Below are 22,388 nucleotides of genomic sequence, written 5' to 3' on the forward strand. Positions count from 1 at the left end.
AATTTTGAATGAAAATCATTTTTGTATGTGTTATAGAAATAGCTGTGCTAAAACAGTTTTCTTTGCATTTCAGTAGTTTAAGAGGTTTGACCCCCCCCCCCCCCCCCCCCCCGCCCCCCCCCCAGCCCTCCCAAAAATGAAAGGAAATAAATAAATAAAATTTCTGGCTCCGTGGTGACCTTCACATCGGGGAGTTCTGGCAATAAATTCTAGCCACTTTCACCCCTGAAAACAACCCATAAAATCACACAATGTATAAGTGTGTTATCCAAGTTTTTCCACACTGGGGAAAAAAAAAAAATCCACATTTTCTGTATGAAAATGTAAAATATCAATTTACTAAAGAATGTGTATCCAAAATGGTAATCTTGCCAACCAAAATATGGGTTTTGTATATTTCTGTCTATATAGAGTAGTTTAAAAAAGCACCTGCATGGCATCGATCGTATGCATGCATGCATGTAATTCCAACATGCTTTGGTAATGAATTGCTTCATCGTAGTGTTAGTCAAATCTGGGTCCTGAGCTGAAAAAAATAGGAAATTTTTGCTGTTGTAACTGAGACTAGGTGATCAAGTCCTTACCAATCCACCACTCATATAATGTCCCCATTTTGCTCTATATCGTACTCTCCCTCTAGAGTTTTTGGGTTTGTAGCCAAGAAGCCAGGCAGCTTGGCAGAGAACGTTTGCCACCTGTTTGCCGAGCTGGACCCTGAACAACCCGCAACGGCCATCGTCAACTTCATCAACAAGGTCATGTTGTCACAGCGCCGATAGAGAAGGCCACTGGCTCACATCACAATGCAATAAGTCTATTCGATTTCTGTATCACACCAGATAGCTTGCTGAGATGCGGGTTGGTTAAAAGGATGACATTAAAATCTGTCAATGCATAATTCTCACTGTCAAAATCTGGAGATCATGAAGTATGTCATGATATTTGATTGATGTTGGGCAAACAAAACTTGCTTCCAAAAACCTTTTGAGTATTTGACCGTACGCACTATTAAATTATGTCTCTCTCCTAAATGACAGAATATGCATTTTATTTAGCGGCAATAGCAAAGGTAAATAATTAAACTGCTTATTGTAATTTGGACAATACCGCACAATGATTTTTACTCAATATGCAAGTTCATAAGTATAGCACTGATATGCATTTGTGGTTGTGTTTTTCTTTTCATTTATTTGTTTGTCCCCAAATTGAAGTTGAAAACCAAGTGAACCAGCTGTGTGGCTCGAGACCAGATTCAGCAGCGAACTACACAATTTGTCATGTCCCAACTATTTCAAATCCATAAGAGACACCTCCAATCAAAAGAGACCAAAGACCTGTTCTGTCATTTATTTACATTCATGAAGACAATCCTGTTTAATTCACTCCACTCATACACCGTTAACAGGAACGAGTGTGAGACACTGCTGAACGTAAATAGGAATGTTAACTTTTGAACTGTGCGTGTCGGAGGCAGTTTGAAGGTATTTAGGTGACCGAGCGTTGTTATGTCCGATATTAATTAAAGTAACGCAAGTGAAACGGGAAATGGAGAAGTGAAGAAGGAAGTATTGTTATTGTACTATTATTGTATTGAGCTACATTGTCACATGGCGGCCAAAAATGTACTTAACCAAAGATGAAGCACTCTTATATGAATTAATAAGCTTTTTATTCAGCTATATTTTTGTACGTAACTGCTCCTTGTAGCTCTGCTATGCATTTATTTTAGGTTTTTTTTTGCCTTTTTGGGGGAAAAAACCCCCCAAAACACTACATTCATTACAGCAATAATATATTGTGGTCTTTGTATTTTTTTTCTCCATGTGGATCTCTATATTATGTAGTAATATATTTTCACATGCAGCTATAGGACCATGTATGAGACGTAACAAAAGGAATGTTTTGTTTCTATACTGCTATTTTGTATTCAGAAAACAGAATAAAGTGATCATGATGTGGTACATAACTTGAGTTTTACAGTGATTTTATGTTGTGTTGGTGGAGAAAAGAATGTTTGCATTGTTTTAATAGTATTTATTCCCATTTCCTTTAATATTAAACTTTAGAACATACAACTGAAGTCATTATTTGAAAACTTATTTTTTAAAATGGATCATTCAGAGAAAGCATCATTTTACAAATAGCACCTTCTTAAAAAACACGTACTTGGGAATCTATAGAGCTCCTGATGTCACAAGATTCAAGTAAAATAAGGATGACGCAAAACCTCGTAATAGCAGAAACAGAATCTCCAGTGTGATTGGCTTTGGTTTATAACATTGCTGCACACATTTGCCTTTTAATGCAATCCAAAAATTGTTTGAGGTAGGAAAGTAACTTCACTTCATCCTAATTGAAAATATCGATAGGTGTCAAAACAGGTTACAAATCAAATTTTTTCTTAGCTTCGTATTCTTAGTTCAGCAGGACACAGACTCATGCTTGTCAAAATAACTAATGTCAGTCATAACATGCAGTATTCCTAAGGTTCTCTTATTTCTCAAGACTTGCCCCCAAACTCCAGGCCTACGCCGCTTTTCCCTTAACATTTTTTTTTTTCAAATAAAGCCATTTAGTTGACTGTAGCTTGAAAAAAATCCTCTCAAATGCACATTTTAAAGAAACAGTCACTACAACATACATGAAAAAATGTTGCATAACAGAACTTATTTATAGAAAATACACTAAGAACCTTAGACGTGAAAGAGGTTTGAGAACAGATATTTTTTGTAACAGTAACATAAAAAGAGAAAAAAAAAAAGCAAACAAAAACAAACATGTTTAGCAAGCATCTCAATTCGTTAGGTCAAAGAATCAGATTACGTGTGAATATAAGGTCCTTCCCTCCACATTGCTTGAACAATTAGACCCGGCTGCGGGTCGAGAAGGAGTGCCAGTGCCGGTACGTTGTGTTAGAGCCACAGTCGACATAGTGGTATGCCTCCAGGCTGTTCTGGGACGATCGTACCATCTGTGAGGTTTTCACGGAGGTTCTGAAAACAAATGAGCCCACAGATAAAGACCGTTGCAGACACTGAGGAATGCCCACTAGCAGGCAGTAACTCGACTTATTTTTACTCTACAATTGATCTAAGTTATTATTTGCAATTCAAACCATGCAACAAAAGCAATTATTTATTGATGTATGATGTACTGTATGTTTATGACAAAAAAAATAAAATTTATGGAATGCAATCGAAATGGGTATAACTGGAATGTGCATGAAAGCACTATCCCAATCATACCCAGATCATTCTTTTATGACCGTAACAACAAAGTACGTTTGTTTAAAGGTCGAGAAAGTATGGCTAGTTTTGGTCAGCGAGTAATTGAAATTCAATGGAAGGTAAAGGCCTCAACTTCTCACCAATTGTAATAAATAGAGTTGTCCGATAAAAACTTTTTAAAAGATATCCCAATATTTTCCAACTCCAAAAACCCAATACCGATATATGCGGTCGTGGACTTAACATACTATGGCTAATTGTATTGTGATGCCCCACTGGATGCTTTACTAATGATAAATGTAACAACTTCAAATAAACAAAATAATAGAACTCTTCAACTCAAGTTATGGAAGAAGTGTCTATATTGCACTACTATATTTATTGTTGAAATCAAAATGGTGTAAACATCCATTTTTTACATCAAGTGCAAGTGCAAAGTTGCCGATAAAGCGCTTATTCAGTCCTCTGAATGTCTATGTGGGTACACAAATTGACAGCAAACAAATCAGGCTCGAAAGAGAAGGCAGATTCTGGAGTAAAGTTGAATTGGCTTCACTGTGGTCATCTTTCTTTTGACAAATGCACTGATTATCTTTTTGTCAAACTGAAAACAAAATAACATTTTGTCAAGTCAAAAAATTAAGAAAAGTATACACCACGTGTCAATTTGCATAGCAACTGGGAGTACAGCTGGCAAGTGATGAAATAATATAACCACATTTTACCACAACGATCATGAATATAAAACAAAGGTAGAATATAACTTTGAAGCGATGCTTGTATAAGGCACAAACAACGATGGCAAGAACTGCTATGGTATACTAGCTGCAGACATTTGGCGTCCATTTAGCGCTCTCTATTCACAATGAACTCGCGTCGACATATGATCACGTCAGCAGAAAGTGTTGGAACTTATCAAAACTAACTACTCCTAAGCGCCAGCAGGGGGTGACATAATACCAGAAACACAGGCAGGCAGTAAGTGGGCATGACAGCACTGCCATATGCATATTGGCCCAAAACCGATGTCAATATTATCCGATATCATATTAAAATGCTTTTATCGGGCAACTCTAGTTGAAAATGTTACTTCAACATTACATGGTGGTAAAATTACCAAATGGTGACTGATAATCCATTTTTCCCCCAAATCCAAACAATTGTATTGTGAGTTAACTGCTTTAATGTTTCTTACGGTATATTGTGATAAGAAGTCATGATGGCAGCACACCAGAACTAACAGAAGCATGAAAGTAAAGTGTAAAATACATACTGCATAAAAACAAGGATGTTGTGGACTTTGATGCTGCGCATGGTGCAAAAGGCACTGAAAAGACAAAATGGACACAATTTAAACAGTAAAACAAAAGAGTAAACATTGTTTGCATTTTTACTCATCACCAAACCGTTGGATTACACGCGGGCAAGAAACTCAACTCCAGAGATGAGCCTTGAGATACAATTGACTCAACTTGAATGTTTTATTATCATTTTTTTTTTTTTTTTATGTTTATTTTAAACAAGTCATCGTGAGAAATATATTTTGCTTTACTGAGCAAACACTTGAAATACGATATGGCAGTTGAGTGAATGATTGAACATTTTATCAAAGAGTGTTCATGCTTCTTATTGCCATGTCCATCTTGAGTTTACACTTAAACTAAAACCAAAGAGAGTTACTCATTCTTTAAAAGCACAAACAAGTTTTGCTATTCATATTATTTTAATGAGGTAATTTGCTTTGACATTGAAGTATTCTGATTCATGAATTTGGTCACAATTTTTTAAAAATAAAAATCTAAAGGCACCACTGTATGGAATCAATTAAAAAGTTAAATTCCCCCAAATATCCTAACTTTAAGGTGCCAGCCTCCACGTCCAACAAATATCGGTACATTTTCAGAAATTTAGGCGTGTTGTGTTCAAACAACAAAGATAAGAAAATACAGTACTCATATTTTCACTCTACATGACACTTACTAGACGTACGGTGCACTGCTGCCAATCTCCACGCTGACTGTATAGTTCACCTGAACAACAAAGGAAAAAAATGAAGCTGATACAGTGAGTCTTTTCAAATGATTTGATGATGCTTCTAATGATAAGATACCTGACGCTCGCTAAGTGGTAGGATGGTGGTAACGTTATTAAGCAGATGCGTACCGATCACATTCTTCATGTATAGCACCTGACAGCTGACACTTTGTACCAGTACTGAGAAAAAGTTTGGGTTGCTGAAGTTCAGTGTGCTCTAAAGGGTAGATACAACAGGCAAGATATAAGTTTTAAATATGCATATGCTGTAAATCCTTGGGTGGATATCCAACAGTATCAGCGAGTCATTCGGATTCTCAAGTAATTATTGGTTATTTTGACTTGTGTATTTTTCTATGATTCACTGAATTTTACAGTTAAAATATTAGGTAGTACTGCGCTGCAGGTTGAGTGTGCACCCACCGTCAAGTTCATCTGGATGTTAAAGCTAGCAGGGTCGAAGCGCACCGTCACCACGCGTATCCCGTCATCCACCACAATAACCGAACGTGGAAAAAGGAAGAAAGCCACCAGCATGGAGGCAAGGAAACACAGCACAACGGACAGAACCACGTAGAGCTTGCTGGGACAGAGATGATAAAGACTTTTATGGAAGGTTAATACATGTGACACGCTCTACTGTAGCGTGTATTGATGACTTACGTTCTTTGAGGCTGCAACCTTTGATCGGTATATGGGATTAGTGCAACCAGTTCATTGACTTGACCTGTTGGAGAGGGTGATAGTGCATCGGACAACATGCTGACTTAGTGTGTGACTGCTGTGTTGTTTTCGTCAACAGTGACGATAACGAAAATATTTCGTCGACAAACAATTTTTTTCAAGACGATGACGTGACGATGACGAGCTAAAAACGTGGCTGGGAGACTAGAACAGAACGAGATGAATGCCAGTTTACGTCTGACAAGATGACTACGAGACAAAAATGCGACATCGTTTCTGTGATATGTTCATAATGCGTGACATTTTCATATTGTACGTGGAGTATTTTAGCTTGTATCGTGGAAGTGTTTGGGTCGTCCCACTCACGTGAGATGTGCTGCGCTTCTCCCTTCTCACCGGAGTTTACGATGTGTCTCATGCTAGGCTGCGCTCCATATTGCTTGTTTGGAAACACGAAGATTTGTTTTCTTACTGTATCTCGGCCGTCAGACGCTAAATGTAATCGTAGGGTTAACATAGTATTCGTGCTAGCATTAGCTTCAGAATGGCAAGCATCCTCTTAAAACACTGGCCACTCTAAAGCAACTTGGCTTTTTTGGTCAGTAAGTCTAGAGCTGGGGTCTTCAATCAGTGGACCGCGGTCCACGACCGGACCACGGCACGCCTCTCTGCGGACCAATGGACAAACGAAGAAACGAAGAAAAAAAACCCAACTTTTTTCAACATATATCATTTGTATGAATCGCCAATCTATCGCTATGCGCTACCATTCTATCGCTAAGTCTGTTTCATTTTTAGTCAAATATCTTCCATGTTCTCACTTTTGTCATCTCTATGACAACAGTGCGCTGATTGGCTGAGAGAGCGTGCATGGATGCGCTGATTGGCTGAGAGCGCCTGCATGCTACTAGCGTGCGTGGACGTCCCGCAGCAGTGACAGCAACCTTACACACGAGTCGCGCCCGGCACTTTGCGATGTGTTTGTACATGCTGTCGTGTACTTTATTTTTCATTCAAGAACGTGAGTCAAACTGTGAGCAAACGTGATTTATTTATTACCCCGGCACTCTCACTGCATGGAGGCAACGTTCAAGATCACAACGTTAAGCAATGTTTACTAACACCACACACATGCCACCGGTAGAAGACAGAATCTAACAAAATGGCATGCTCAAAGTTGAACAAGAGAAGAAAAGTGGACAACGAAAATCGCCGTTTCAATGAGGAATGGAATGACAAATATGCGTCCATTTTACCAACTGCAAGTACCAAACCTATGTGCTTGATACGCTTAAAGACACTTTCTCTGATGAAAAGTGAAAATGCGAAACGCCATTATGTTGAAGAGCACAGCTTTTTTGAAGATGTTTCCTCCTGAATCAGAATTGAGAAGGCAAGAAATTAAGAGGTTGAAGCAGTCATATCAAGAGCCAAGCAAGGTTATTGTAAAATCTATGACACAACAACAAATTGCAACGGAGTGCTCACTCAGAGTGTCTGGGTGTTGGCCAAACATAAGAAGCAGTTCTCTGATTAAGAAATGATAAAATAGTCTATGACTGAAGTAATGACAGCAATGTTCAAAGGGAAAGAAAAGTAGAAAATGACGACAAAAATCAAGCAAATCCCACTCTCAGATTTATCAACTACAAGGCGTCCTGAAGTACTGGCTGATGATGTGGGTAAACAGTTTTGTGACCCCCAAATGCCATTTCTCTCATTGAGCATTGTTTTACAGTTAAAGTTACTGTCAATAATTATGTTTGCACCTTAATGACAGAGCTTGTCATTTATGTTCTGAACAAGTGAACATGTACTGTACTACTTGCACATGTTGTTTTTTGTTCAGCAGTGTTTTAAAGTTACAAAATGTACTGTCAATAGTTATTGTTTCCACCTTAAGGACAGGTCTTGTCAATTATTCAGTGTACATGTGTAAACATTGTACTTGCATGTTTGGTTTTTGTGTATTTTTAAGTCAAAAAATGTTTTGTTAATTTATTTTTATTTATTCAGAATGTACATTGTATTTTTGCTTGGTCAAAAGAAAACCACCTTTACCACCTTTGACCTGCCTTGTACTTGACTGACATTGATAAATGGATCCATGCTTGTATGAAGGAAAAAAAAAAAATATATATATATATATATATATATATATATATATATATATATATATATATATATATATATATATATATATATATAATTGTGGACTTTCAAGATTTGTATTTGAGGACCCCTGGTCTAGAGGATGTTAAGCGCTTTATTTTGTTAGCCGCTTTATTTTTTTATATTACTATTTCATTAATGTGTAGATTCTTTTATAGCTATAAAAATATAATAACGATTAATAATTTAAAATATAGATATAATACACACATATTATATATAATTATTACAAAGTGTTTTTAATGACCAAAAATACAGTAGTCCCTTGCCCTATAAAGGGTTAAAGGCCTTCGGTGTCATAATAATAATAATAGTAGTAGTCAATTGCGCTCAGCAGATGAGATGAGAGGCAGTAATAGACTCGAGAACAACTAAACCACAGTACATTCTAAACAAGAACACCACTCCCTGATCTGGGCTCCACCTGTTTTCCTGACCTGAGGGGATGCGTCCACTTCCTTGACAAGCCGGACACGTAATGCTGTCTCTGCCAGTGAACTCGACATATGGAAACTGGGCTATGTCTTCCCTCCTGACGAGCCCATCCAAGGAGTCGTCGTCGGAGTCTGGCGGCGTCTCGTCAGTTTGCCGCCCGCATGTCCCGCTCTGCCTCTCGGCCCCAGTCGACGGTCTGCTGCCGTCACGGCGAGAAATTAAACTCCCCATGTAACGCTCGGCTCGCGACCGCTGTAAGTGCCTTCTTCTTCTAGTCTCTTCCCTTGAAAGTTGGTGAGAATGAACGAGCCATTTAGTGTCAAACTAGGCGCCAAAAATGACACGTTGTTATTGTGAGAGTTGTTACTGCTTCGATCAGCGGAGTTAAATCCAAACTAGCTAACAAGCTACCTGTCAACTAGGAACTAATTAGCCGTTAATAATTATAGACATAAACAAGTACAAACTAGCCATGTTTGTTCGCTACATCGCTAAGACACTTCAACAACAGAAGCGTGTACCTTCTCAGTTTGTTTCCATCATAGCATCACAACAAGGCGGTTTCTGTCTGTCCCGGGCAATTTCGCAATGTCTTGTTGTTGCCTTCACGTGACCAGCCTGCGTTGGCATGCATCTATTGTTTGGCCTGCTGACGATAGCGTTCTGTATGTTGTGTTTTGAAGCAAGTAACACGCCAATCTGGATTTAGAAATACGTGTAAACAAAGAGTTATGGTTAATCTTTGTTGAGTTATATTGCAAATCAATGTAAGGATAGGGTCTTGTCTTCATCATTTCGTGGAGCACTGTGTCATCTCCGAGCACAACATTTATCAGGGTGGCCAAAATTTGGTTTGAGGGCCACATGCGACCAATGGGGCACCTTTTGTAAAGCAGCACGTACTGAAAATTACGGCAACAATTTGTCACATTTAGCTTAGTGTTTAAAATGTTGTGTAAATGTTTTTAGATTCACTTATTTTTTTATTTTATTTATTTATTTATTTTTTTTTTTTTTTTTTTGCACATTTACAATATTTAGCAGCTTACATATTTATTTCTAAATAATAAGCGTTACACTTAAAATTTTAATCCAGAACTAAATATTTAATATAAATATAAATCTTATATACATATTATATATAATATAATATTCATTAATTCTTAAGTCGTTTGAATAATGTTCTGTTTTTCAAACGCCCAAAGAGGCCTGCTACTTTCTTTAAAGGGTTGAAAAATAACTTGAGGATGTGCATTCAAGCAGAAAGAATCTTGGTATGTGGGGATGCTTTGCGAAGCAAAAGCAAATTCAAGCGACGCAGGCTCCCTTTCGATTTCCCTCCAACGTTTACAGTTTTGACAGGTTTCTTGACCAAAAGAAGCCCCATTTCATATCCAACGGCAAAAACATTAAAAATGTTGTCTTACATTTTTTTTTATCCGAATCACATAATTTGCACGTAGCCCAAAATACTACTCAAGTAAGAGTAGCGTTACTTTAAAATAATATTACTCAAGTATAAGTAGTCATCCAAAAAATGTAATCAAGTACAAGTAAAAAAGTACTTGGTGAAAAGAATACTTGAGTAATGAGTAACTGCTTACATAATTTTTTTTTTTTTTTTTTTCCAACAATGGTATTTTTTTTTCAGCACCGTTATCTATATGAACTGTTGATATAATGGTCCTGTACAATAACCAATTACATTACCACACTAAGCCAAATAAATAAATCATTGAATTCTGGCGAGAGAAGAAAAAAATGACAGAAATGAAGCATTATTCATCCAAAGAGCATGAGTGCCCTCTAGTGGAGAAAATAGTTCCTAGTTTGAATAGTGAATAGTTCATTCATAGTTCCAACTATGAAATTAAAAGGCTCATATTTCCAGTTTTCCGTGGTCAATCGGTACCAAATAAAAACTGGGACAGAGGTTCAAATCCACGCTCTCGTTTCATGTTGAGGGCGGCGCTCTATATCAAATACTTAAGTTTTTTACGGTGCTTTAAAGACGCCACATGAATGAACAGGCTGGTGTGATCATAGAACGGCAAGCTTGCGTCTGATTGGTATAATGGAGTCATGTGATTATTGTTGCGACATCCCATTGGTGAAATTGGTAGAGCTACTCTTGGCATCACTGGCAAAGAAAAAAAATCTAATATGTAGAATAACGAGGAAAAATGTAACAACTCTTGTGCAGCCCAAAGTAGCGGAGTATGAGTAGCGTTTTTTCTTCACACATCTACTCAAGGAAAAGTGAAACGTATGGCTTAGTAAAACTACTCATAGAAGTACATTTTTCTCAAAAAGTAAGTAAATGTAACGGAGTACATGTAACGCGTTACTACCCACTTCTGCTTTTATTGCAGCAAACAAGAACATGGCTACCACTAACGTCGTGACACACACACATTAACCCCGGCGTGCACGTTTTCATATCTTTTTCCTTTGCGTGCGCACTTCCACGCACATAGAAACTGCCGATGGCCAAGGCAGTACCCGCGACAATCCCATTCATTTCCACTTGGGGAAAAAATGACCGATCAACAGGAAGTGACTTGGTAATGTTCCAAAACACGGAAGTGCCTTAAAATCAACAGGAAATTACCCCAAATCTACAGAAAGTGATCCTGGAATGCCCCAAAATGTGCAGAAAATGACTCAAAACCAACAGGAAGTTACCTGTAGCTACCCTAAAATTAAGAAGGAATTGACTCAAAATAAACTCATTCCCCGCCATTGGCTATGATAGACATCCGATTCGTTTAAACTGGGCTGAGAATGCTCATGTTTCTGTGCCATTGTCGGCTAGTTGTCTTAATCCATTTTGACCGGGTAGAGAAAAAGCCAAAATACAGCCAATGGGTTAAAAAGGAAGTGACCCCAGATATGATAGGAAGTGACTGAAAATCTGGAGGACGTGACCTATGAAAGTGCGAGAGAAAAGCATATCCATGTAATTTCTTCGGAAATTGCATTTTCTAGTTTAATACTTAATACATACATTAATGCTTTGTGCTGATTTCCTTTATATTCTTGATAAACACAGTACTTCAACAGCTTGTTTGTTCGTTATTGCCTACAAGTGGGCAAGTGTGCAGTAAACATTTATCAGCAACAAAAATAATTCACAAATTATAATAATATATTTAGTGCGTCTATTTTGGGGCAAAAATGGGGATTTGACAACATTAGGCCAAAAGGCCAAAATGTTAGGCCTTATAGTGGACCTAAAATAATCAGGAAACTCAGAGTAAAGGTCAAATTAAGTTCACTTGTAAAGGCCATAGAACAAGTTAGTTATGAATTTTTACCCGACAGCTACCCTGAACTTTGTGTCAGCAGTGTATAGACCCTACTCACATGACGTCACAACCACGCCTCCGCGCCATATTGTCCGTCTACTCGTCGTTTTGACGCATTACCGCTACGTAAATTCCTCCTATTATGGCGTGTTTTTCTGCTAGTTAATATTAATAATCAAAATGGTGAAGGCGTGTGTGGCGGTTGGTTGCAATAACAGAGAAGATAGACGGAGAGACTTGAAGTTCTACCGTATTCCGAGAGACCTGGAGAGGAGAGCGAGATGGACTGCTGCAATTCGACGAGAAAACTGGGCTCCAAACGATTACCACGGATTATGTAGTAGTCATTTTATATCTGCTAAGATGCATTTAGTATATATTTAGAGGGTTTTGGGCTGACAACCACAATTAAGATCATTGCGAGGCTAATCGCCGACAGCATACAGTTTCAAATTCAAGATGCTTATTTCTTCCACCATCATTACATTTTGAATAATATTTAGCTGGTACCAAGTGAAAGAAGCTGGCCTCGTCTACGGATCATCAGTTAAACAGGTGTGTCCAAACCTTTTGCAAAGGGAGCCAGATTTGGTGTGGTAAAAATGCGGGGGGCTACCTTGGCTGATTTACATAGAACAATATATTTAAACAAATGTTAGCTAGCCCTTCTGTGTGTCACATTTGCTTTATTATTTTTTTTAATTCATAATTTCAAGTCTTGTCTATGTGGCGTTCTCTTTCAACACTCGGGCTCATGCGAAATACTGCTGCTGTGAAATTAAACTAGCTTCAAGTTGCTATCATTTCTCGCTGCGTATCTTCCCTGTAATGTTGTCGTACATGTCAGCGTGTCTTGTTCGGTAATATCATTATCGCGTCACATCGAACTCTTTGAAAACAGCGACTGTCTCTTTGCAAATGAGGCAGACACAGTTGTTGCGTGTTTTATTGAAGAAATAGTCCAATATCCACCTATCCTTGAAGCGTTGGCCATCGCAGTCAACTTTTTTTTTTTTTTTTTTGGATTGTCGCCATTTTAGAAATCACACAGGGTAATGTTGCTTAGAGTGCTGCTCTTAAATTTTTTCACACTTTCGTGAGAATAGGCTGATTTTGTGTGGACAAGATAGTTGTAGATATCAGGGTAGCAGATGTCAGGCAGAGAGGGCGAAGACAGCGGATCGAAAAATATCGATTTAGGCATCAAATATGGATCTGGCGAATGGATAGACTGAAGCTTTTCCACATAATGCCTTTTATGCAACGCATCCAATGAGTTTACTGCGTCTTAAAGCACCGGGGCTTCCATGAATTGCTCTATAAACTGAACGACTAATTGAAACCATTGAGAATAGGGCTAAACAGAGACGGACAATATGGCGGCCGGATACAGCGACACGTCGTTCTGTGACGTTGGTGAGTAGGGTCTAGTGTTTATAACAAAAAAGTAATGACTTTTTAAAAAATTTTAAATGGAATGTTTAGCTTATTTTACATGCATAGGGTTAACTATTTATCCACAAGAGACTCAGCTGAACTCACGTTTAAAATAAATAAAAAAATAAAAAATACATGTCCCCACTGAGCATAATGGTTTGCCCTCCCATAACAAACACTTGTGTTAAATCTCAAAATCACAAGAGGGCAGTGTCTACAAAGAGATTCAGCAGGACCAACTCATGCCACTGTTTTTCATTCTCTTTACGTTTTTAAACTAACCATTATTATTGATTTACAACAGCCTCTTCACTTTCCATAATTAATTAATTAATTTAATTATTTCCATTTCACACAATATATGCTCCTATTCAACTGGTTGTTTAACTGTTTTTACTGGTTATTGCTGGCACAACATGCAATTGAGACGGGACATTCACAGGTGCAAACGTGTATGTATTTGGCTGAAAACAGACAACGCTGAAAAAGCAGTTTCTGCTCTTGCACCCCTCTTTAACACAAACTGCTGCATTTTAAGCCAAAGTAAATGTTTTGTTTGATAGAACGATATGTCTATATGCCGCCATAGCAGTTTCATGGTGCATTAAGCCCCCGAACCATTTTTAATTTATCCATTTTATCCTGGAGACCCCTGTTTACAGACAAAGCACAACTGCTTTTGTTTCAACCGTGCCATAAAAAGAAGGTAAGTAATTCTACTTATTATTGGAAATGTCTATCATTTTTAGTTTAGAATAATTCATTTATGTCTAATATTTAATTAAAAAAAAACAACTTTATAAAAGTATGCACTCGCATATTTTAAACTTTTAAACAAATTACGTCACAATGAAACAAATAGTGTCTGTAAATAGGTCACGGATATCTACCTCATAACTATCGCTTAATTGTATTTTTATTTTTTTTATTTTTTATTTTTTTGTTGCTGTCGCATTTTCACCGATATTTTTGGATGATAAATAATTGATCCAAACAAAAAAAAAATTGGGGGAAAAAACAACGTTTAAAAGGGTATATATTTGAAAAACAAAATCTCCACCACTCCTGGATGTCTGCGATTTCTGCATTGCGACCCTTGTAATATTACCATGTTTCACCCATAAAATCCCCCAAAAGTCCAGCTGTGGCAATTCACAGCTGTGTCTTGACACTCGGTGAGACATGCTACATGGAGTTTTTGGATCGAAACAAGGTAAGTCATGGTGTCTTTAATTATGCTCTCTCATGCTCTCACCTCGAGTTAGGGTTTAGGAATTTCAATTTTTTTTTTTTTTTTTTTTAAATAAAGAGACTGTAGACTCTATCAGTGGCCCAAAAAACTTCTTTTGCAAGGATTTGGACATCTTTTCTGAGAGTCAAGCGGAAGAACTTTTCCCGGGCTCCTCGATCGCTTCTTGGTTTTCAATATTTCAGCGACGACAGCTTTGAAAGCCTATAATACACCCTTGGTTTTTCAAAGACGTAAGTAGACCCTTACTGGCTTTTCTAATTCTAAAATTTGATGCAATTCTGTAGGAGGGCAAATCTTACTGCCTGTTTGTTGAAGTGTGACCTGTTTTTTTGTTGTTGTTGCTGGCCTGTCATAAGTAGATAGGACAGCTAACAGGTTGACTATTAATGTGAATTTGATACCTTTATTACTAGATGTATATAACTACTCGTCTGTTTTTGCAATTACGGATAATTATATAGCAGAATGACTGAGGATAGAAAGGTTTAGAAAGAAATCACAATTTCACAAATTTGATGTTGTATTTATTTTGCACTTTAATCTTTTCCTTTCGGCTTTTTCCTTTAGGGGTTGCCACAGCGATTCAGTTGTCTTCATCTAACTCTGTCCTCTGCATCCTCTGCTTTCACACCAACTACCTTCATGTCATGCGCCATACAGACGGTTTGTTCCGCAATTTTAGAATAAAATGTTTTGATACGCGCCTCGACATAAACCACCCCTTTCGTTCAGAATAATATAGTGATCAGAATGGGCTGAATATTCCAAATGGGGTGTGTGCATTAAGCATTTTTATTCCGAACAGGCTTTTAATCTGAACAAAAGTGTCCATTAAGTATAGCCAGAGCGTGAGTGAGTGAGTGAGTGAGTGAGTGAGTGAGTGAGTGAGTGAGTGAGTGAGTGAGTGAGTGAGTGAGTGAGTGAGTGAGTGAGTGAGTGAGTGAGTGAGTGAGTGAGTGAGTGTAAAGCATGAAGGGAAAGAACAAATGCTAATGTGTTTTATAGCGCTCGACAAACAGCCTACACAACAGCGTTATTTATTGAATTTAAAGGGCAAGGTTGTCGGTCTTGTCTGGCAATGAGGGAACACTGTCTACTCGCCAGTACAGAGCAGCAATGTTGAAGGCCTTTGTTGTAGTCTGGAGTGAAAACTATTAGCTCGATAAAACTACACAAACCCCAATTTCAGTGAAGTTAACACGTTGCAGAAAATCGTAATAAAAACACAATACAATGACTTTGTAAATTCTTTTCAACCTGCAGTGCTTTAAATTTAATATGCTCCAAAACAAAAAATGATAAACTTCATTATTGTTTGTTGTTGTTGCAAATGATCTCTTATTTTTAATTTGATGCTTGCAGCACATACAGAAAAAAAACTGGGACATAGGACAGTTTTACAACTGTTACGTCACCTTTTAACTACACTCAGTAAACATTTGGGAACTGAGGACACTCACTGCTGTTTTGTCCCTAGACCCCTAGTGAAATTCTTTCCCATTTGTGCATGAGGTACAACTTCAGTTGTTTAAGAGGCTAAGTCTAAAGTGATGTATTTTGTGCTTCATAATGCAGCACACATTTTTCATTGGCAGACTGGCAGTCTTTGACTCCAAAGCCATGCTATTGTAACGTATGTAGAATGTGGCACGGTATTGTCGTACTGAAATAAGCTGGACAATCTGGAAAATGATGTTAATTTCAGCATTTTCTGTACGGAAACCTCTTTATACCTCTCAGTATCAGTAATTCCTTCACAAATGTGCAAGTTACGCATTCAATGACATGACGTATATGTAGATTAAAAAAAAACAAAAAACCTGTGTACCCTGCAGAAAACCCATGAGAGCTCATTTGTGTTTCAGTAAGCAATCTATAACACATTGAACTTGAGAGAAGATGAAGTAGGCCCATATTGACATAAATCACTATTTTGGCAACCGTCTTTCTGTGTGTGTGTGTGGATTTTTTTTAACTGTGGTTTTTACTCTGTCATTTTCCCCTAAGAGCAGTGTTGACGTTTTGCGTGTTGACTAAATTTAACTCAAACACTCTCGCAAAAGTAAAGCAGATTAAAATGTTGTGGTGACAAAACTGCCATCGTCACTTCTCAATTAAATCCCTTTCAAGTTAATATTTCCTGGCATATTTGTCGACTTTTTTTTTTTTTTTAAATTAAATTACAGTGAAGATATAATGAAAACATAACGGCGTGTTGAGATGTGTTAGCCTCACCATTGACTGGCTGAAAGAACGTCATGTCACTTTTCGGTAAATACATTTAAGCGTGTGCTTCCTCTATGTAGTTTCCTGGAAGCTTTTCAGAAATTGGGATTCACCAAACCGCAGTCAGCCAGCCGGGCCTTGCAGAGAAAGAACCTTATTGTCCTGCCTTTCAGCAAACATTCAGAACGAGTGACTCACTGAATTAGCTTTTATACAAAATTAATGAATGATTTGATAAATTTGTGCAGATCCCACAACCTTGGTAAAACAACACACAAAAACAAGGTAAACGTTTATCATTTCAGCTTTTTATTTTTATGGTTGGAATCATAATCCTGAACAAGAACAACTTGAATTCAGCCAGATTTTTTTTAAAAATCTGAATCACTCTTTTAAAAGGAAGAAGGGGAAGGATTCACTCTTCGACTTAAATAACGGGCAAATAGACGTATAGCTAAAAGAATATTTCCCTTGGCACTACGAAGTTTGTGCATGAAAGAGCAGAGAAAGGACTCAGTGATTAATTAAATAAAAGTAAACCACCTATACAGCTAGTTATAAATAATTTTGAGTACACTCAAACATAAGGAGTTGCATTTGGAAAACAATATATTTGTGCACATTAATTTCACAATTGGATAAGTTTGGTCATTTATAGTAAATATTATGTACGTATTGTTAGGAGCAACATTATATTCATTCTGCGTCTCTGAGCTATCACTGTGCAACTGCATAATGACCGCAAGATATGCAGTAGCTAAAATTGTTTCAAATATTTTTAGATATTGATTTTTAAACCATGATTTCAATACTATACTACTACCACTACTACTACTACTACTACTCAATGCTGATCCAGTAACAGAACACGACAAAATGTAACTATCACTCCCACTTTACTTACAGATACAAAGTCAATCTTTTTGGGCCCATTAAAAAAAGAAATCCTTGCGCATAAGACCAGTCCAGCCATATATACAATTTTCTGAATTATAATGCATCGTCATTTGATGACCTGTTGCCCTCCCTGACAACTCTATAATGCTGCTGTAGCAAAGGAAAGATTTCCTACAGAGCTTCTGCTTGTTTGCCTTTTCATCAGACACCGAATGAAGCAGTTCAAGCGAGAGCACGGTAAATCACTAATGAATTGCTACCACCGTCGAATCAGCTTTTATAACAGCACACTTCCCTACTTTTATCTAGCATTGTTCCCTTGTTGTTGAACTTTGCTGTTGTGTTTTCTTCATAATCTTTTTTCTCCTGCCAGGCAAACAGCTTCCATAAGATCCTCAAACAAATCAGCTCAAGGAGACGTTAATTTGGTATATTTCCTGCTTAAATTAAAACGGTAATGATCCAAATATTAAAAAGTTTGGTCGGTGGGATTTCACTAACAATTATTTTTGTGTAATGGCAAGATTTTTGAATGTAACGATACCATTGTTGACTATCTCAAATGTAATCTCGGCATGAAAAGAAAAGATCAAGTTGGTAAAAAACCCGTAGTAAAACCCTCTGCTTATTGGGTTACATCACCTGAATACATACACACGAAAGGGCTTTAGAGATTATAGGCTCATTCTGTGATGTCAGGATGAAGGTGCAAAGATGAATAATACATTATTTTGGGAACAGTTACTAAACATTCCTGCTTCACTCAGTCACCACTACTATTCTTCTGTAGACAGATGTTTGTAATCCAATCTGATTTTCTAACACCAGATATGTGTTTACTTCTGCTCTGTTGAGCACCGACTGACGGTGATGTCAGGCTGTAGGCTGGTCCAGTGTGATGTAGCTGTGTTGTTTGGGTGGATTGTCCCATGAGTTTTGGTGTGGCTCTCTTCGTGTTAGCTTTAGACAAATGTTAACCCTAACCATTCACGCTAACAAGGAAAGCTGTAGATACCACTTTGGGATTTAAATGTTTTCTATGTTAGGAGGGTCTTGTTTATTTGATGTTTAATGTTGATCATCATGTGCAGTAACAAGATCCCAGTATGACATTATGGTAATGCCCGGAGAAACTGTAATACTCAAGTCACAATGCAGAAGAAAAATCGGAATCATTCAATTTTATTTTGGGAATAGTTCTCAAGCAAGCTATATTTTCTTTAGAGGGAAGCTGGGAAAATGGAAAATTTGACAAAATTGTGGCAGTTAAGTTGGCAACAAAAATGTTATCCACTAATAGTAAAATACAATTTTTTGGGTGTTCAATTAAACACTTTACCGGTTTAGGGGGAAAAAAAAAAACATATATATATATATATATACTGTATATTATCATACAAAGAAATGAAACCATCTAACATTGAAAATTGAGTGTTTTTTCACCAGTCACTCTGTTTGAGTTTTGCTGTTGCACCAACACGACACCAATACACTCCAAAAATGTATTCATTTATTAATGATTTACCTGGTAAATTACCAGCAGCTGAAGTGGTTTTGTCAATATTATATTAGCTCATATTCAGCCAAATGTTTCAGAACTCAGTGGCCAGTGCTTTACAGTGCAGATGGACACCTGAATAACTCTTCGGAACAACCTAGCAACCTTTTTTAATTAAAAATTTTCTTTTTTAAATTATTATTATTATTATTTTTTTTTTTTTTAAGGCAATGCAAAATGTTATTTAATGGCCAAGTCAATCACTTGCCCTTGACATAATTGAGCATGCATACATTTAACTTTCTATAGACAAAACCGAAGGGAAACTACAATGAGTGGTAACTCTAGAAAGTTGTAATAGGTGTTAGGCAGATCATCATCTGGATGAATCCAGTGTCTGGTGATGCTGTACTGTATGTTTCACTCTTCAGTCTGTAATTGACTACTAACAACTTGTACCCGAGGATTAAAATAATATAATAATGTTTGCTTTGTCATTGGTAATTTGGTCCATTACTTTGTTCCCTTTAAAATGTACCATGGATAGAAAGACATGTAGTTCTCAAAAGATAAATGTTAGTACGATTTATAATAATTTGATATTAAAACCCCTCTTAATGTTTTCGTTTTAATGACATTTGTAAAATTATTTTAACTCATAGGTCATCATTGTTGACGTCACATTGCGGTGATGTCACACGGATACGCTGCCGGACTTAGTGTCACTCTTTAACTACATAAACATGTAATCGGTTCTGCCCTTCTAATTTGAACCCGAGTGGAACATTAATTAGAAGGACAGCAAAAGCAAAATGAACAGGAAAGACTGGAAAAGACGAGTAGCGTTCATGTGTCAAGTTCGCTCGTGACAGCACTGTTTGATGTCAAAAACTGTTTGCAGATCTTCATGGTAAACTATTGTGTGATCCAATTTTTTCCAATATTATTATGGAGATTGTTAGCATCTAGAGCTGTTGTGTGCTTTCCATATGATTAGGGTATACAGTGAAACACAGCAGTTTATTTTTCTGATAGCCCGTGCATAACAGCACACAAAAACGTTGATGCAGCTTGCCTCTACCGAGACATCTAAGGGGCTCTGTGACTGAGAGAATGCTGTCTTACCTTATTTTTGTCATGTAAAAGCAAATGTCCAGATTGTTCATCATCCTGTCGGTGTTCTCAGATTTATCATACTTAATCAGATGTTGCTCCCGAAGCTTGCTTCCCTGTTAATAAGTGACACAGAAAGCGAATAAATGTATTAAACTTAGTGTGATTGCTGGCTATTCGTATCATTTACTGCTGCAACAGATTATAATGGTGCCTTCTTTTTTACATTGAGAGCTAAGAGGCAGAGAAAGGCGAGTGGACACAGATGTTCAGATTCGTAGCTAGGACCGCGCCGTTTACTGGCATAAGCTTCTGCTACTACCAGTGTTGTTAATCTTACTGAAAAAAAGTAATTAATTATAGTTACAAATTACTTCTCCCAAAAAGTAATTGCGTTAGTAACTCAATTACCTGAATGTAAGAGTAATTGGTGATAATTACTTTTTTTTTTTTCCTTCAAAAAAAAAAAAAAAAAAAAAAAAAAAACATTGGCCACACTATGTGAAGTTTTTTGTGAAGGTTTTTGGTACAATTGGCCCGAGCCCAATTCTTTACCCTAATTTACCCTTTACCCTGAATCAACTGTTAAAAGTTGTTAAAATTGCTCCCATTATTGCATTTGTTCCCGTCTCTCTACTTTCGACATATGAAAGTTTTAAAACTGTTTCATCATTTAAAGATATATTCAAGTCAAGATTTTGCCGATTTAGAAGTATTTTAGATAAAAAGTTACTTAGGTTCGCTAGGAAGGTTCTCTACAACAGAGCCGTCCTAAAAAGTCTACTGCTTTAAGATGGCGGCTGTCTACTAACGCATTTAGTGCCATGCAGTGTTGTTAATTTTACTTTAAAAAAGTAATTAATTACAGTTACCAATTACTTCTCCCAAAAAGTAATTGCGTTAGTAACTCAGTTACCTGAATGTAAGAGTAATTAGTTACTTGGCAAAGTAACTAGTGATATTTTTTTTTTCCTCAAAAAAAAAAAAACACAGGTCACACAATGTGAAGCTTAAAGGGTTTGGGGGACAATTGGCCCTAGCCCAATTCTTTACCCTCCACTTAACTAGACACAAGGGTATTGCGATAACTAGCTAGTAACCTTTGCTATGTGTGGAAGTCATTTAAAGTTGTGAATCAATCGTTAAAGTTGTTAAAATTTCTCCCGTTATTGCATTAGTTCCCTTCTGTCTACTTTAAACATGTGTAAGTTTTAAAATTGTTTCATCATTTAAAGATAGATTTAAGTTAAGATTTTGCCGATTTAGGAGCATTTCAGATTTTAAAAAATTACTTAGGTTCGCTAGGAAGGATCTCTACATCAGGGCCTTCCTGAGAGGTCTACTGCTTTAAGATGGCGGGTGTTTACAAACGAATGTAGTCCTTAAAACATGTTGGCAATGCAGCAGTGTCTGTCATTTGAATCTAGTTCTATAATATGATATCTACCGTGTCATGTGGGTGTAGTTTGTCGGCTATGGCTGCAGTCAGGTATTATTGGAGCCACCTAGCATCGCGGTTGCAACGGCGTCTTCCCCACTCCTGCTCTGCTCTCGTCCCCGTGAGTCCGTTTCTCTCAGACTTTTTTTTATTCAACCAACTTAGTAACGCATAGTAACGCACGCCTTTCCCGCCTCAGTAACGGTAACGGCGTTGCCAAGATGAGAAAAGTAATTAATTAGATTACTCATTACTGAAAAAAATAACGCCGTTAGTAACGCCGTTATATTGTAACGCCGTTATTAACAACACTGGCTACTACTCCTTCACAACACAACACAACATAACATAAGTATTTTATTGTGAAAATACAGCAAAAATAATATTCATCTCTCTCAAAAAAATGTTCACAAAAAGAAAAGTGCTTCAATCTGTATTAATGAGGTCCTATTCTCACACAGTTAAATGACAATGCAAAGAGAACTAGCATTCACAAATTCACAATCAGAATAGATACGCAAAATACAAATAAAACTTACTCAGACTTTGGTCAAACTCTATACATTTTAGCGACTCGTTTAGCTTGACAAATACATCGGATGGCAATACTTAGTCACAATATAAAAATGATGCGGGGAGTCATTATCAGGAGTCTTGTATGTTGTCT

At 37.2% G+C, this 22,388-nt stretch overlaps 2 protein-coding genes across 9 annotated transcripts in view; one reads left to right on the top strand and one right to left on the bottom strand.

Moving 5' to 3' along the window:
• The window catches only part of tns2a (tensin 2a), a 78,041-nt gene extending 75,898 nt beyond the window's left edge, over nt 1–2,143 (top strand). For 3 of the 7 annotated variants that reach the window (XM_057830333.1, XM_057830328.1, XM_057830331.1), the window contains exon 28: nt 641–2,142. In XM_057830333.1, coding sequence (XP_057686316.1) covers nt 641–779 — 139 coding nt within the window. In that variant the 3' untranslated portion in view covers nt 780–2,142. Of the gene's footprint in view, nt 1–640 lie in introns of all 7 variants that reach the window. The other 4 variants (XM_057830334.1, XM_057830330.1, XM_057830332.1 and 1 more) reach the window with 2 other exon arrangements.
• Nucleotides 1,316–9,306, bottom strand: LOC130912326 (transmembrane protein 106C-like). Of its 2 annotated transcripts, XM_057830335.1 has the most exons (8): nt 9,074–9,306; nt 8,555–8,835; nt 5,925–5,988; nt 5,685–5,844; nt 5,338–5,478; nt 5,208–5,257; nt 4,501–4,554; nt 1,316–2,993 (listed from the first exon to the last, which is right to left on the bottom strand). In XM_057830335.1, the coding sequence occupies exons 2-8, from the start codon at nt 8,781–8,783 to the stop codon at nt 2,864–2,866; spliced, it is 828 nt and encodes a 275-aa protein (XP_057686318.1). In that variant the 5' UTR covers nt 8,784–8,835; nt 9,074–9,306; the 3' UTR covers nt 1,316–2,863. The 2 variants fall into 2 exon arrangements, with proteins under 2 accessions (XP_057686318.1, XP_057686319.1); XM_057830336.1 differs by lacking the exon at nt 9,074–9,306 and having other exon boundaries at nt 8,555–9,067.
• Nucleotides 9,307–22,388: the final 13,082 nt, after the last annotated feature.

Source organism: Corythoichthys intestinalis, chromosome 2, assembly GCF_030265065.1.
Source record: "Corythoichthys intestinalis isolate RoL2023-P3 chromosome 2, ASM3026506v1, whole genome shotgun sequence".
Taxonomy (NCBI): Eukaryota; Metazoa; Chordata; class Actinopteri; order Syngnathiformes; family Syngnathidae; genus Corythoichthys; species Corythoichthys intestinalis.

Coding starts and splice junctions, on each gene's coding strand:
- LOC130912326 (XM_057830335.1), bottom strand. CDS start 8,783: ATGGGGAGTTTAATTTCTCGCCGTGACGGCAGCAGACCGTCGACTGGG. Junction 5,845..5,924: donor AGGTTGCAGCCTCAAAGAAC/GTAAGTCATCAA, acceptor TCTCTGTCCCAG/CAAGCTCTACGTGGTTCTGT. Junction 2,994..4,500: donor AACATCCTTGTTTTTATGCA/GTATGTATTTTA, acceptor ATTTGTTTTCAG/AACCTCCGTGAAAACCTCAC.